Raw genomic sequence first — 15,421 nt, 5'->3', positions numbered from 1 at the left:
CCGTGCAAAACACAAGTACTTGCCTGATACTGTTCATGGCGCCCAGCACTGACTCCAAGTCGACATTGCCGCTTCACTTCCTTACGCCAGTCTTCCTTGCTGTGACAGCAAGGCGCTCCATATCACACAATGGCGTTGCGAACTGTTACAGTGATAGAAGGCAACTCCCGCGCTGGCACTATGAGGACGAGAGAGGCGGGAATATGGCGATATCATGAATTGATGATTCACAGCAAAGTAGACAAATGGTTCAAATGGCTCTGAGCACTATGGGACTTAACTTCTGAGGTCATCAGTCCCCTAGAACTTAGAACTACTTAAAGCTTACTAACCTAAGGACATCACACACATCCATGCCCGAGGCAGGATTCGAACCTGCGACCGTAGCGGTTGCGCGGTTCCAGACTGTAGCGCCTAGAACCGCTCGACCACCCCGGCCGGCGCAAAGCAGACGAAATGACTTCCAGATTCACGTACCTCATATTATGTGTAAGTTTTTATGCACCATCTACATGTACATCCTGTGTTGTAAGTGGGTTATTAAATCTTACACAATTGGGGCAAGCACGTTTACTTTTGAACTGACTGTTCTATTATTATTCGAAGTAATTGATTAGCACATTCGAACATTCCGAGACTTTCAAATTGGAAATTTGCTAGGTGCCACTTGCATGTAGTAGAACGGCTTCCTCTCGATGTGAGGTGAATCTGTCAGAGCCATCTCATGTTTGTTTCTGGTATTTCTTGTCTCGGTTATTTTTCTTCGCCACTCACTATCTCTTTGTGAAGGTAATAAGCCTCTAAGAAGGAAATTATCCTTTTATTCTCTACATTTTCATTGGTAATTGTGCACCTGTGTTCATCCCATATCATTGTCCTATCACTTAGCCCAGTGTGAGTTGTTGTTATAAGGGAATATGAGTTTTTGAAACAGTAGCCTGTGTCTGTTGTCTGGTAATTCGGTCTTTCCAACAGTTTTATCTTAGGAACAATAGTCAGAGAGCCTTTGCTTGACTATAAGGACAGATATATAGCAGGAGTTAGGTGGGAAAATGGCTTCTATAGACATCCTGCCATAACAGGGTTAGCAAGAGTGATCAGGGCTTGGGATGCACTAGACACACTTTGCTGGAAAAACTGGGCTGGAACGCGTCTCTAAACAGTCCAGATATGATGGCATTGAGTTATTTAGTGCGTAATATGAAACGAATTTTATTTCAGTCTTTTCGATGTTAAGGGGGAACACATGCTAATCATGGGGGTAATTTAGTGTGTGGATTTATCATCATTTCTGGGGTGCACGAAAGGAGCGTCCTCGAAGATCATGACATTGATCGGCCGTACCCTGGGCAACGTTAGGTTTTTGCCTAACGGCCAATCCTTCATCGCCAAGACACCACCAAATGGCTCTTATTAAAGCCAACTTTGACGATAATTTTCATAAAAACAGAAGGGCTCTCGCATGAGAAAGACGTATTACTCGCTGAAGCATGTAAAATACACTAATTCAAGAGACCCATAGTTGCCCCAAAAATAGAAGACCGAAGACCCACGGAACGAAATTAGTGACTGAAAGACCACATGGGCAATACGGCAGCGCAGTCTTCACTAAAACCGACTTAGACATTTTATCTGCAGAACTGAGACCTCAAGAAGGCATCGCAATCTTGACTGTAGAGATACAATCCTGCACAGTGGCATCTATCTATAAGCCACCGAACAGCGAGTACAGGTTCAATGAACCATCCAACTTAGAGTTACAGCCAACGCAACTAGTAAATGGCAATTTCAACTGCCATAGCTCAGCCTGGAGGTACAGTAACACAGACTAATGCGGAGAGAAACTCGAAACTTGGGCAGACTCAAGAGGACTGAAATTAATACACGAACCCAAACTTCCATCCTCCTTTAACAGCAGCCAGTGGAACCTCTGATAATATCCTGATAACATCTTCGTCAGCGAACTCACTGCACATCAAACTAGGATTGATGTGAGAGAACTCCTCCCAAGTAGACAACATCGAGCCACAATACGACTGGTAGAAGCAGTTGTTCACACAGCAACCACCCAAACCACCCTATTCAAAAGACGCTTTCATTTTAAACGTGCCCAGTGGGAGAAATTCACTGAAGAACTTGACAAAGAGGTACAGAAAGTACACGCGAGCCCTGAAAAATATGATACATTGATTGAATTAGTTAAAACTGTCTCCCGCAAAGCATCCCCTCAGGCTGAACTACCTAGCCTCGACGGAAACTTAAAGATTCTCCTGGAACAGTACAAATAGCTCTTTGAGCAAACCCATTTTCAGAAGAAACAAGTGCGGTGGGAGAAGAACTCCTCCATACCATATCAGACTCAAGAAAAACGGTATGGTATAACTTAATCACGAGCCTCAACATGGAACAGAATAGCCGAAAGGTCCGGCAATTTTTCAAAAACGTCAATAATGATCTCCAAAATTTCATATGTTACACTAAATCAAATAGCACATCAGCTCCTACTCAGTGGCAAACCCAACAGCAAACATGCAAAAAGAAGCTTCAAAGATTCAATCAACAAGAAGGCCATCTAGTCATAATTAGAAGACTCCATCTTTCTAATGAACAGCAGCAAAGCTGCTGGACTCGATGATCTACTCCCAGAGCAAATAAAATTTTCAGACCCGCTATCAGACGGTGGTTATTAGCTATGATGAACAAATGCGTCCTTGAAATGAAGATCCTCTAGACCTGGCGGTAAGCAAAGATAGTAGCTAAACCAAAACCTGGAAAGAGCCCCACAGATCCCAAACATTTTTGGCCTATCTCCCTCCTCTGACAACTCTATAAAGTCCCAGAAACAATGATCCTCAACCACATATCCACACATGTAGTCCAGAATATTATTAAAGAGCAAGCAGGGTTTCGCCCTAGGAAGTCATGTTGTGAACAAACTTAGAACTATACACAGCACATAGAAGATGGCTACGAACGGAAACAAATCAGATGTGCAGGTTTAATCGACCCTACAGCCGCGTGTGACACCATTAACCATAATAAACTGTATGAAAAATATATAACACTACTACGGATTACCGACTGGCGCATTTGATCCAGTGCCTGCTGCAGAACAGATGCTACTTTTTACGCTGCAGACAAAGACGAGCCGATGAGGGATCCAGGCAAATGGACTACCCCAAGATAGCGTCCTTGTCGCACTGATGTACAACATCCACACCAATGACGAGCAGAGTAGTACAGATGCACTCCGCTTCCTCTATGCAGATTATACAGTCATTACCGCTCAGGGCAAAACATTTGAAGAGGTGGAAAGAAAACTGACAATAGTGCTAGAGAATGTAGCTGATTACTATGTGGACAACCACATCAAGCCAAACCCAGCAAAAACCCAGGTCTGCGCTTTCAACCTGCGCCAGAGAGGCCAGAAAGAGACGCAATATGACCTGGAGGTGACAGAGCCCCTCTCAATGCGACACACCAAAATATCTTAGAGTCAAACTCGACCGCGCACTCACTTTCAAGGGTCACTGTTTGGACACTGTTTGGAGTGCCAGGGACAAATCATCCTCAAGCCTATAAATAATAGATGGGGAGCACAACCCACAGTTCTCCGTACGTCAGCTCTAGCGTTATGTTTCTCCACTGCGGAATACTCGGCACCTGCATAGCAAAACAAGTAAATATAGTTCTGAATGAGACAGGACGCATCATAACAGGCTGCCTCTGTCCAATTCCTACAAAGCAGTTGCACCAACTTATGGGAATAACCCCTCCAGACATCAGGAGGATAACAGCTACAGAAATAGAGAAACAAAAACAAGAAACAGATCCCAGGCATCCAATGTTTGGGCACTACCCCCAACCTAAAAGACTTAAATCACGGAAGAGTTTCCTACAAACAATTGATCCAACCTCTTTACCACCTAAAGCACGATGAAAAGAGCTTTGGTGAAATTCGGATCCAGAAAGACCAGGCTCCAGGGAAGAACTTACAGCTGGCTTCGAAGTTCCATATATGATCTGTAAAGCCGTGAATAGACTACGATCGGGGTGTATCATGATGGAAATAAACAAAACGAAATGAGGTTATATCAGTACAGACGAGCTCTGCGAATGTGCGGAACTGCAAGACCCACAACACCTACTAATCTGCAGGAAATTGGACGAACCGTGCACGATAAGGGACCTACTAACAGCAAATGACAAGACCGTACCAACTGCGGCTTGTCATGGTATATAAAGATTGTAATCCCAGACAGAATCATACCCCTATTTTAAAATAAATATTGTTTTGTGTGTTTCTGTATTTTACTTTATTAAGTCTTCACTTCTCTCACTACCATGTATTGTACTGCTTTATGTTTTAAGTTTCCTCTTTACTGCAAACTTAAAGAGTTTGTAAAAGTGATGTCTTGGATACGATAAATAAATAAATCATTATTTCCGTGAGTTTGCTACAGATTGCTCCATATGTATGTAAGTTAGGTTTCATATATGCTGCAGCACAAAGAAATTTTAATCTTCTATATAGTCAGTACAGTCGAATCATTCACAGTGTGTAAGAGAAATACACTAAATGTAATTGCGAGAAGCATGAGGTTGAATTTTTGCATTTTTAGTGAGTTAAGTGATTTATACGTCGAAGGCTTTATTCAGCTACAGTGCCCCACGGACAGTCGCAGAACTTAAGTCCATTCGTTGTTAGCTTGTACCTTCAGTCCTTATCGACGTCTAGGGAAGTTCCCGAATGTAATATGGTTTTCCTTATGGACATTGAAGGGTTTTCCTTGCGCGAACCATAGTGTGCTCAACTACTTGTTGTTCAGAGCACAGTGAATCATAGTACCTTGGGAAGCGTTGCATAAATTTCAATTTGCAGAGTAGAACGAATATTTACATGACTATATCATTTTTCATCCTCTTGGAGCAATGCCTTTTAATAGATTTTTCGTGGTTCAGGGACTTGAGTAAAATGAGTTAATCCTTTAATAGTTTTTCAGCAAACTCTTTCGCTTTTAGCATTCATGGGTGATTGGTGCACTACACGAAATTTGAGTTGAACTGTTTTTAAGCAAGAGACGGAGGGGGGTTTCTTTGTATGTGTGGCGGGATCTTCGACCACATGTCGTTCAGAGGACATTGTAACTCCAGTCTCTATTGTTCACTGGAGAGATCTAGCTTCATGAAATACAATGAATACCTGTATTCTCAATTTATTTTACTTTATGTTTACTTTGTAGAACCTAATGTATTAATTTTTGTCTGCGGTATATTGATTGTTGAGCTAAATTTCTCTGCTGAATCTTCAGTGGGCGTTGTAGTAGTTATCAGTGGTCGCAAACTGATGTTTATTTTTGATTCTTGAGATATGAATGACTGTCGTCCTTATTCATGTGTCACTTCGTTTTTCTGGGTAACCCTATCACTGCTCAGTTTGGTGCATTCATAAATGAAATTTGACCTTCCTATGGCAATGCCGACACAATGCGTTAATGAGTGTGCTTTCAGTGTGTGTCTTTGCTCCACATGTAACTTGCAGTTGGTCAAAGGGTAGTTCGAACAAAATGTAGTGTGAGCTGCGAGAAGAATCGGGAGAAGTAGTAGCACAAAGCACGTGTGATTACAGCTTAGATGCATTAAAGGATGTGCATATTCGGTTCAAAGATAGTAACAACATGAAGCAGATTCTTTGTTCATTGGGCAAAAACTGTGACCTTTATTGGGGCAATTGCGTAATATTTGGTCTTGGAGTACGCAAAATACTCCAAAAAATGCAGATTCCGTCACATATACGTAGTAGTTGTGTGAAAACGAAACGCAAGATGGCAGATCTATGGGCCTAGAAACGCCCACAGAGATCTTTATGAATGTACTTGTGGGAGAAATGAAAGAATTTAAAGAGAAAGGTAAAAATCAGGGTAAACAGTTAAACGAGCTTAGTGAACAACAAGAAAAATGAGCCAGGAAATACAGCGAAACGGGAGAGAAACTTACCAGCACAATTGAGGAAATATGTAGTAGTTTGGAAGATAAATTCCAAACTTGAATTGGAACAGGGGTCGAGAACAGAGTTGGAAACATGGAAGCGGACCAAATAGACTTATGAGAAGTGTTTAAAGGGCACGAGGAAACAGTTCAAAGGGATTTAAATGTAGTACAAGTACAACAGCTCAAACATCAGGAACAAACTATGGCCCACAGCACAGCAGTACAAGAACTGGAGGATAAGCTGGGAACATTTAGTTTGAATACCCTGGAGGAATATTGATATCTGAAAAGGAAAGTACGTAAGTTAGCCGAGAGTGTGAAGGAAATAATGAGTGTGGGTAAAAGCAGTGATTGTACAGTACCTATTGCAGTTGATGACTGTGATGAGGTCAGTTCCATGCTAAAAAGGTCAGGAGAAATTAACTGGCACTGATAGGAACTATACGACCGTTTGGCTAAAGCAGAGAAAATGTTAAGTCATAGCAGCGATAATGATGAGAATTGTAATAGATGTTCCTGGACTTCTTGACGCGTCAATTAACGGTAAAACCTAGAGCTTTCGACATTTAATTCCATTGTCTTCGTCAGCAGCAACTGACAGTCAAAACTGATACTGTGGCGGCTTTATATAGCCCAAAGACGTCCCGCTATCACAGCTAGCGGCACCACCACGCCCCCCATAGTGTAAGCTTTGCCACAATATGTCTGGCTCTTCTCTGCACCGCTTAAATTATATCCTCCATCACAGTTTAAAATGAGAATTTTACTAGCAGTAGTTGTCATGGGGCACATCAGTGCGACTCTAGACAAGAGGAGGAGTGGGAGGTGGACTGGAAGATTATAAATCTCTACGTTGTGTGACTAGTAATGAGAATGTCCAAGGATTTTATTAGCAATAGTTGTCACTCGGCAGATGTCAGTGCGACTTCAGACCCGAGGAGGAATGTGGTGGTTGACTGGAAGATTATGGACCTGTACAAGGTGTGAACAGTAATAAGAAAGTCCAACGGTTTTCACCACAACAAGAGTTGGAATATTTCGACTACAAATTCCACTTGGTACCAAAATTCGATGTCTTTCGCAACTCACCCGTTGATCCACAGAACAGTCCACCAGAAATTGACCACCTCGACAACAATGACATGTTACCAGAGTGAAAAACGTGAAGATTAAGGACATGGAAGCAAATTCAGTACAGAATATAAATTTTGTTACTACAGAAAATGCTATCGAAATTCTTTCGAAAGAAAAGACAGAAGCAAAGATTTTGACTGTGAATCTGATTTTGTCAGTTTCTGTAGGTTCAGTTGGAGTAAGTTGTGTCTTTGCCACAAGCACTCAGTTTTCGATTATTTGTGAGAATGTGTCCCAGCAATGTGAAGGGGTAAGAGGGCTTGGCCTGTTTTGTCAAGAATATGCATGGTTAAGGGAGCATTTTTCCATAGAATTCCAGAGATAAAACGACAGACTTGGTTAATATTCGATTGTCAGGGAACTGAGCTGGAGGCGACTTTGTTGGCAGTGGTGGTATTAAACATAGAGTCACTTTTATCAGTTCCTTGGGTGAAAGAGAAGCAATGACTAATATAATGGGTGTTGTGCAGAAAATTACAATGAAAGACTGTGTTGTGTGGATTGAGACATAGTTGAATTTTCATAAAATTTTTATTGAGGGGTAAGTGAGACCTTAGCTTGACGGACTGGATGGGGGTGAAAGTATGAGGGGTATTTTGCTGTCTGAGGCACAAAGAGATGTGTTTTCATGAGTACGATAAGAGGGAGTTTCTGATGTAGGTGTTTCAGAGTTGAACTGAACAGAATTGTTTATAGTTTTGCAAGAACATGGGAATGTTTAATGTGACTCAGCAGAGGCTGTTGAGAATTTTGAATATGAATGAGAACACCACAAGTTATTTGTGAATTCGTAACCCATTGCTCTACAGTGTAAGGAAAAAGTAAGAAAAAGAGATGCAAGAAATGCTGGGACAAAGAATATTACAGTGGCAATAAGATTTATAACAGTCCAATTTCTGTAATCCCACAAAAGAGTCACTCTGAGACTATTTTTGGAATGTAGATAAAGTAATACTACCATTTTCCTGTGACCGACTGACCAGAATGCTTAGAACAACGACTGCAAACGTTTTATGGAGTACAGATGTTAATATCCATAGATCTATGTCCTAATTATTGACAAATTGTATTGCACCTGACTTGTCAAGAGTACTTAGCACATGTTACCAGTTCAGGAGACTTCCATTTGGGCTCTATATGATTTCTGATCCTTTTATTCATAAACTGAATACGATCCTCTCAGATGAATTTAGGACTAGAATCACTTTACAGCCATACTTCACAACCATGTTTAAGATTCTGATCATTTTGTGTGTAGACAACATCTTGACTGTAGAGAAATCACAGGGCAATCATGTACAGAATTAGTTGCTGGATGTTTTGGAGCAGTCTGTTGTAACAGTGAATTTGGAGAAACTGGTACAAAGTTTCTCCCCATGTTACCTTGGCAAATGTAATTCATACATAACCAGGAAAGATAGGAAATGTAAAAGACAATCTGCTTCCCAAAGCTAAGAGGCAGCTAGGGCTTTTCTGGGTATAATAAATTTTTATGAACGTTTAATTGATTTATTAATTTTATCCATTTTGTTCACATACTGTTGTTTAATGGGAAAACAATTACTTCAAGAACTGCACAAGATTCTCAAAAGATAATTGCAGCTGTGACATCAGTGGGAAAAAGCAGTTAGGATTAGTGTTTTTGGTGATTCCTGTGTTGTGGGCAGTGAAGTACAGAAAACATTCTGGCATTAGATTGAGATAGGAGCACACATCAAGATTGTGGCATTAGGTTCTGATGGTAGCAGATTCCAAGGAGAGCAGAGTTTGAGCAGATTCCAATGGGTGCAGACACTGCCATCACCCTATGATGACGACTGTCTCATTTGGTAAGTGCTGGATTGTGTGTTGGTGTGTTAGGTTCAAGAGGAATTTATTCACTTTATAGAACTTGATGATGATGCGTATTTTACTTAGTACCCTCCCATTAATTCCACCACGTACTTTCCTTTGACTAATGGGTAGATGACTGGTTCGAAATTATTGCACGCATTGGCTCCAAAGATTGCTCACGTGAGCAGATGTAGTCCACCTCTTGTATGTAATATGATCCATGACATTGCTTCTGTGCTGTCAGACAATGCACTTTCTGATTGAGCTCTTTTCTGGTGATGACTTGCATTCCATCCTATTACCTTTTTCACCAATGTACTATGTCTGTTTGTAGTGTTTCTTGAAGTTTCTTGTCAATATTCCGGTGTTCTTCTTGCTATTTAAATAACTAACAGAATTCATGTTCCTTTTGTGAGAATTATGAGAAATATTAATCATATATAACGTGGACTTATGGTTTCCTTTCCACAGGTAGATTCAGCATCTCAACCCCCTTTCAGTGCCACTGTGAGAAATTGCTTCACGCATCACTATGAATGGCCAGGTAATAAACAGCTACTTTCACTGGCATACTGAAGACAAATTGAAATAAATTCCCAACCACATCAAAATTGTTACATCTAATTGTAACAGGCTGCCACATATATCAACATGTTAAAGAAAAATTGTGTCAAGTTGCCAAATCTGTGATGATATTATGGGAAAATAGCTCCATACATCATCACATTAGAGTGAAATTGTAATAGCATGCTCATAAATCGACATGCAGCAGCATATTGTAACTGATTGCTAAATATATTGTTAGTGTTAGAGCCAAATTGTAATAAATTTCCTATATGTGCTCAGATTACAGAAAAAGTTTTATGAAGTATATTATGCATCATTACTGTTGTATGTATTTGTAAAAAATTACCACCTGCATCATAGTGTTACAGCTAAATTGTAACAGATTACCCCATACAACGACATGTTACAATAAACTATAACAAAATGCACCATACATCACAATGTTACAGCAAAATTTTAACAACTTCTCTATACAATGATGTATTACAGGCAAACTGTTGTACAAAATTGATACAGATACATATATATCGACATGCTGCAGGGAAATTGTAAAGAACTATCCCCAAACACTCCATGAAATAGCAAAATTGTCACATAATTCCCCTAGAACTATAATGAATTGCCCACTACAATGAGATGGTATAGCCAAACTGTAACAAATTACTACATACATCACTATGTTACACAAAAATTGTAGTAATTGACCTATACATAACCATGTCAAAGTAAAAAAAATGTAAGTAATTCACTCATACATTGATATATTACAGGAAAATTTATAATAAATACTAAATACAATACCATTGTTACATCTAATTGTAACACTTACCCAATACAATTTCACACTGCAGTAAGTTCTGGCAGTTTGTCTCATACATCTAACAGTAACAGCAGATTGTAACTTAATACTCCATGCATCACTATGTTACAGAAAAAGTTCGATAAATTTCTGTTCAATTTAATGTACTACACACTAACTGTGACAAATTACACAAACATCATCATTGTCATATGAAGCAATAAAAAAAAGACCCATACATCACCATTCTTACCGGAATTAATAACAAATTGACCTATACAATGTCGTTTTACAGAAAAAATTATTACAAGTGCTCCATACTATAGGAAAATGTTTAGTCAGCAATCTGAGATAGTTGTGAAAGTAAATACATAGATCTCAGCATGATGTCCCATATGCTACACACATGTAGGCCTCACTCCTATACCTTCTCCCTCCTCACTGCACGTGTGTCATGTCAGGACAGCTCTGGTGAGATGTGTATTTCCATTTAATAACTAATCTCTACTTGCCGACTAAGCAGTTTGCTACAACATGGCGATAATTGGTTGGGGAAATTTTGTTACAAATTCACAGTTATATGTCAATGTATGAGGCTGTTTGTTACTTTTTGTGTAAGAATTGCGATGTGTAGTTTAATTTGTTATAGTTTTCCTTTAACATGTCTCTGTTCAGGCATTTTGTTATAAAATTATACTCTTTTTTCTTTTTGAGTCACTGGTATTCTGATAGATCTGATGTGATGCGGAATGCCTTGAATTCCTCTCCTGTGCTAACTTTTTCTCCTCAGAGTAGCAATTGTAACTTACATCCTCAGTTGACTACAAAGTCTTTCGCGACGGAGTCCTTGCATAAATAGTTCTCGGTTTACTTGCCGCATCAAATTTGGATAAAATCCCGAGCTTTCGATGACCACCTCCGTCATCTTCGTCAGGGGTAAAACTCCTCAGTTATTTAGTGGATGTGCTCTAATCTCTGTCTTCCACTACAGCTTTTACCCACTGCAGCTCACTCTTGTACCATGGAAGTTATTCCCTGTTGTCTTAACAGACGTCCTATATTTCAGTCCCTTCTTCTTGTAAATTTTTTTAATATATTCCTTTCTTCGCTGGTTTTATCTAGGACATCCTCATCCTTACCTTATTAGTCCACCTAATATTTAACAATCGTCTGTTGCACCACATCTCAAACCCTTCGATTCTCTTCATTTCCCGTTGTCCCATAGTCCAAGTTTCTCTAGCATAGAATGCTGTGCTCAGTATGTACATCCAGAATTTTCTTTCTCGATTTAAGATCTATATTTGATACTAGTAGAATCTTTTGGCTGCGAATGCCTTTTTCGCGACTGCTAGTCTGATTTGTAGATCCTCCATGTTCCATCCATCATTGGTTATTTTGCGACCTAGATAGCAGAATTCCATGATGCTCAGTTCTGGTGTTTAGTTTCTCACTATTTTCACTTCTGCTACTTCTCATTACTTTCATCTTTCTTCATTTATTATCGGTCCATATCATGCACTCACTACACTGTTCATTTCATTCAGCAGACTTTGGAATCCTTGTTATCTTCTATTAAGGATAGGAATACCTTCAGCGAGCTGCTACACTGGTATCTTTCACCTTGAATTTGATTTCCACGCTTGGACCTTTCTTTTATTTCCTTCATTGCTTTTCCAGGTGCAGATTAAATAATAGGGGAAAAATACTACATCCCTGTCTTACGCACCTTTTAATCCAAGCACTTCGTTTTGGTCCTCCAATGTTATTGTTCTCTCTTGGATCGTGTAAACCTACACTAACATATAATGACAAGTTATTGTTTAATGTTGTTAAGAAAAATCTCGAATGTACTTGGGCATCTACCTTCAAATTTTTACATGATACAGTAACTGGACATTAGGCCACAATAGGCTCTACGTGTTTTAATTATTATTACATATAAATAAGTCTGTAATATACTGTAAGTCTTGCAACAGTGGTAACACCAGTTCCTCTTAGGCCACCAAAGTTAAGCAGTGTCAGGTTGGGCTAGCACTAGGCTGCGCAACCGCCAGGGGCTGCCGAGTGCTGTAGGCAAACTGGATGCACTCAGCTCTTGTGAGGTCCATTGAGGAGCTACTTGACGGAGTAGTACAGTTCAGTCAGTTTAGTTATACAGGGTGTCCCTTTTATTTTGACCACCCTAAACAACTGTTTGTGTAGATGCAAATTACATAATGTTTCAAGAGAATGTTCTTTAGCCGTCAAGGGGACATCAATCCGCATGACTGCATTCATTGTAGCTTTGTTTTTTTACAAAGATATGAGTAGCGGTATGACTTTTTAAATAACACCCTGTATTTGTTATGCGCTATCTCATTTCCTCCCCTGCACACCCGTAATTCCATCAACCATCGTCAGTTGAAGAGTTGTATGAGTAGAATGTACACCAACGAAGAGAAGGTAGAAATGCTGCTCACCTATGGAGAATGTAAGTTAGCAGAACAGTAATTGATATACTCTTTTCTTGTGCATGGGTACATTTTGTACAGTACTTTAGTCCTTTGAAATACTGTTGTGTAGAGTCGGCATACAGTAAAGGCTGTCCTTCCTACAAACTGCATCGACATAACGTTTCTTTTGTTGTTGTTGTTGAAGGAAGGCGAAATGCTACGCAGGCAGCGGAACGGTACAGAGAGCGATATCCTGACAAGAACCCACCTTCCCGACGGATGTTTTCTCGTCTTGTTGCGACGCTTCAGGAAACAGGAAGTTTCAAGCCACGACAACGCAATCATCGTAGCACCCGCACAGACGAATCTGCCGAAGTTACTGTTCTCGCTTCCATTGCTTTGAATCGACATGTGAGCACGTGACAGCTTGAACATGAGATTGGCATTCATAAAGCCAGTGTACATCGTATTCTTACATGTCACCAGTTCCATCCTTACCATGTACACTTACATCAAGAATTGGATGGCAAAAATTTCCACAATCGTGTACAGTTCTGTCACTGGCCACAGCAGCAAATCCTCGCCAACCCGAACTTCTCCTCCAATGTTCTATTTACCGATGAATGTTCCTTCTCAAACAAAGGACAGATAAATACAAGGAACATGCATTATTAGTCCAGCGACAACCCACGATGGCTTAGACAGATGGAACATCAGCGCCAATGGAAAGTTAACGTCTAGTGTGGGATACTTGGTACTACAATTATCGGTCCTTATTTCATCAAAGGTAGTCTAAACGGCACGGCGTATGTCAAGTTCCTCAGACGAATTTTTCCTCCTCTTCTGGATGAAGTGCAGCTAAAAAGTAGAATACAGACACTATAGATGTCCAGCACATAATGACTTGCGTGCACGTCCTGTTCTGAACAGAAGGTATTCTGCCAGATGGCGTGGTCAAGGAGGAACAGTTACTTGGTCTGCTAGGTCTCCTGATTTAAATCCTCTGGACTTTTTTCTTTGGGCATGCATTAAAGACGTTGTCTATCGCGATACTATCGTGATATTCCAACAACTCCAGAGGACATGCAGGAACGTATCGTGCTTGAGACCGACTACCAGAATGAAAATGCGGTACTTTGCTCTGCTGTGACAGTGTGTGATTTTGTTTTGTTTCTCACAATCATTTTTAATTACAATAGCAGGGCATTTTAACCGTAAGACAAACTGTTTTTTTTTCACATGCATTATTTCTCATTACATATATTTTAAACAAAAATTATTTAAATAGCAATGTGCTGTTTTGTTTTAATCCTTGCAGTCTCTTTTCACAGAAAATGGAAAGCTTATCTCCTTGTGATTATAATACTATTAATAATCCATATTTTCAATAAAAATAAATGAGGCTCGACGTCAGAAAGAGGAGGGAAGATGAGATGGACCGGGGGGGAGGGGGGGGGGGCAGGAAATGTACATAGGCGTGGTAAGAGGAGATGGACAGAGAGAGGAGGGAGGAGGAGTGGACAGACAGGTGGGGAGGAGATGGCAAAAGAGAGAGGTGCGGGAGAATGTGGGTAGTGGGTAGAGAGAGCAGAGAGGAAGAGATTAGATCTAATATCCAATTCCCATAGATAGTTATCAACTGAGAAGCCTTGCCAGTTTTCTTGTATTATATGTTACACTTCTTTCACTATAGCTTACCTCTATTTTTCTCAGAATGTCAAACATCTTGCATCATTTTAAATTGTCAACTACTTTTCCTAGATCGAAGAATACTATGAGCGCGCCTTGGAGTTTCTTTATTCTTGCTTTCATTATCAAGCACAATAAGAGAACTGCTTGTCTGGTGCCTTTACCATTCCTAAACCGAAACTGATCAACGGCTAACTGATCTTAATTTTTTTCCATTTTTCTGTATATAATTTTTGTCAGCAACTTGAACACATGAGCTGTTAATCTGATTGTGCGATACATTTCACATTTGTCAGCTCTTGCTGCCTTCGGAATTGTGTGGATGATGTTTCTTCGTAAGTGTGATGGTATATCTTCAGACTGATACATTATATGCAGCAACATAAATAGTTATTTTGTTGTCACTTCCTCCAATGATTTTATAAATTCTGATGGAATTTTATCCACCCCTTCTGCCTTATTTGATCTTAAATCTTCCAAATCTCTTTTAAATTCTGATTCTGATACTAGACCCCACATCCCTTCACCTTCAACTCGTCTTCCTTTTTCTAACACATCATTAGACAAGTTCTCCCATTCATGGAGAGCCTTATCATACTCTCTCCACCCATCTGCTCTCTCCTCCGCATTTAGCAGAAGAAATCCCGTTGCACTCTTAATGTTGATGCCCATGCTTTCTGTTTCACTGAAGGATGTTTCGACTTTTCGGTGTGTTAAGTCACATTTCTGACAACGATTTCTTTTTCTATTTCTTAATACTTTTCATGAAGCCATTTTCCCTTAGCTTCTCTACACTTCCTATTTGTTTCATTTGTATGTGACTTATATTTCTGTATCCCTGAATTTCTCTGAACATTATTATTCTTGATAATTTTGCTACAACTTGGTGGAGCAAGGGGCAATTTATTACAACTTTGCTAAACCATATTTTTGTATAGAGTAATTTGCTGCAATTTTACAGCAACATGTTGATGCT

The 15,421-nt window shown here is 39.9% G+C and overlaps 1 protein-coding gene across 1 annotated transcript in view; it reads left to right on the top strand.

Moving 5' to 3' along the window:
* The window catches only part of LOC126260652 (protein enabled homolog), a 151,036-nt gene that overhangs the window by 107,964 nt on the left and 27,651 nt on the right, over positions 1–15,421 (top strand). Inside the window, exon 4 of the mRNA XM_049957989.1 lies at positions 8,821–8,954. Coding sequence (XP_049813946.1) covers positions 8,821–8,954 — 134 coding nt within the window. The remainder of the gene's footprint in view (positions 1–8,820; positions 8,955–15,421) is intronic.

This window comes from Schistocerca nitens, chromosome 5, assembly GCF_023898315.1.
Source record: "Schistocerca nitens isolate TAMUIC-IGC-003100 chromosome 5, iqSchNite1.1, whole genome shotgun sequence".
Taxonomy (NCBI): domain Eukaryota; kingdom Metazoa; phylum Arthropoda; class Insecta; order Orthoptera; family Acrididae; genus Schistocerca; species Schistocerca nitens.
The sequence above is the reverse complement of the archived record's forward strand: the minus strand, read 5'-3'. Positions and strand labels throughout refer to the sequence as shown.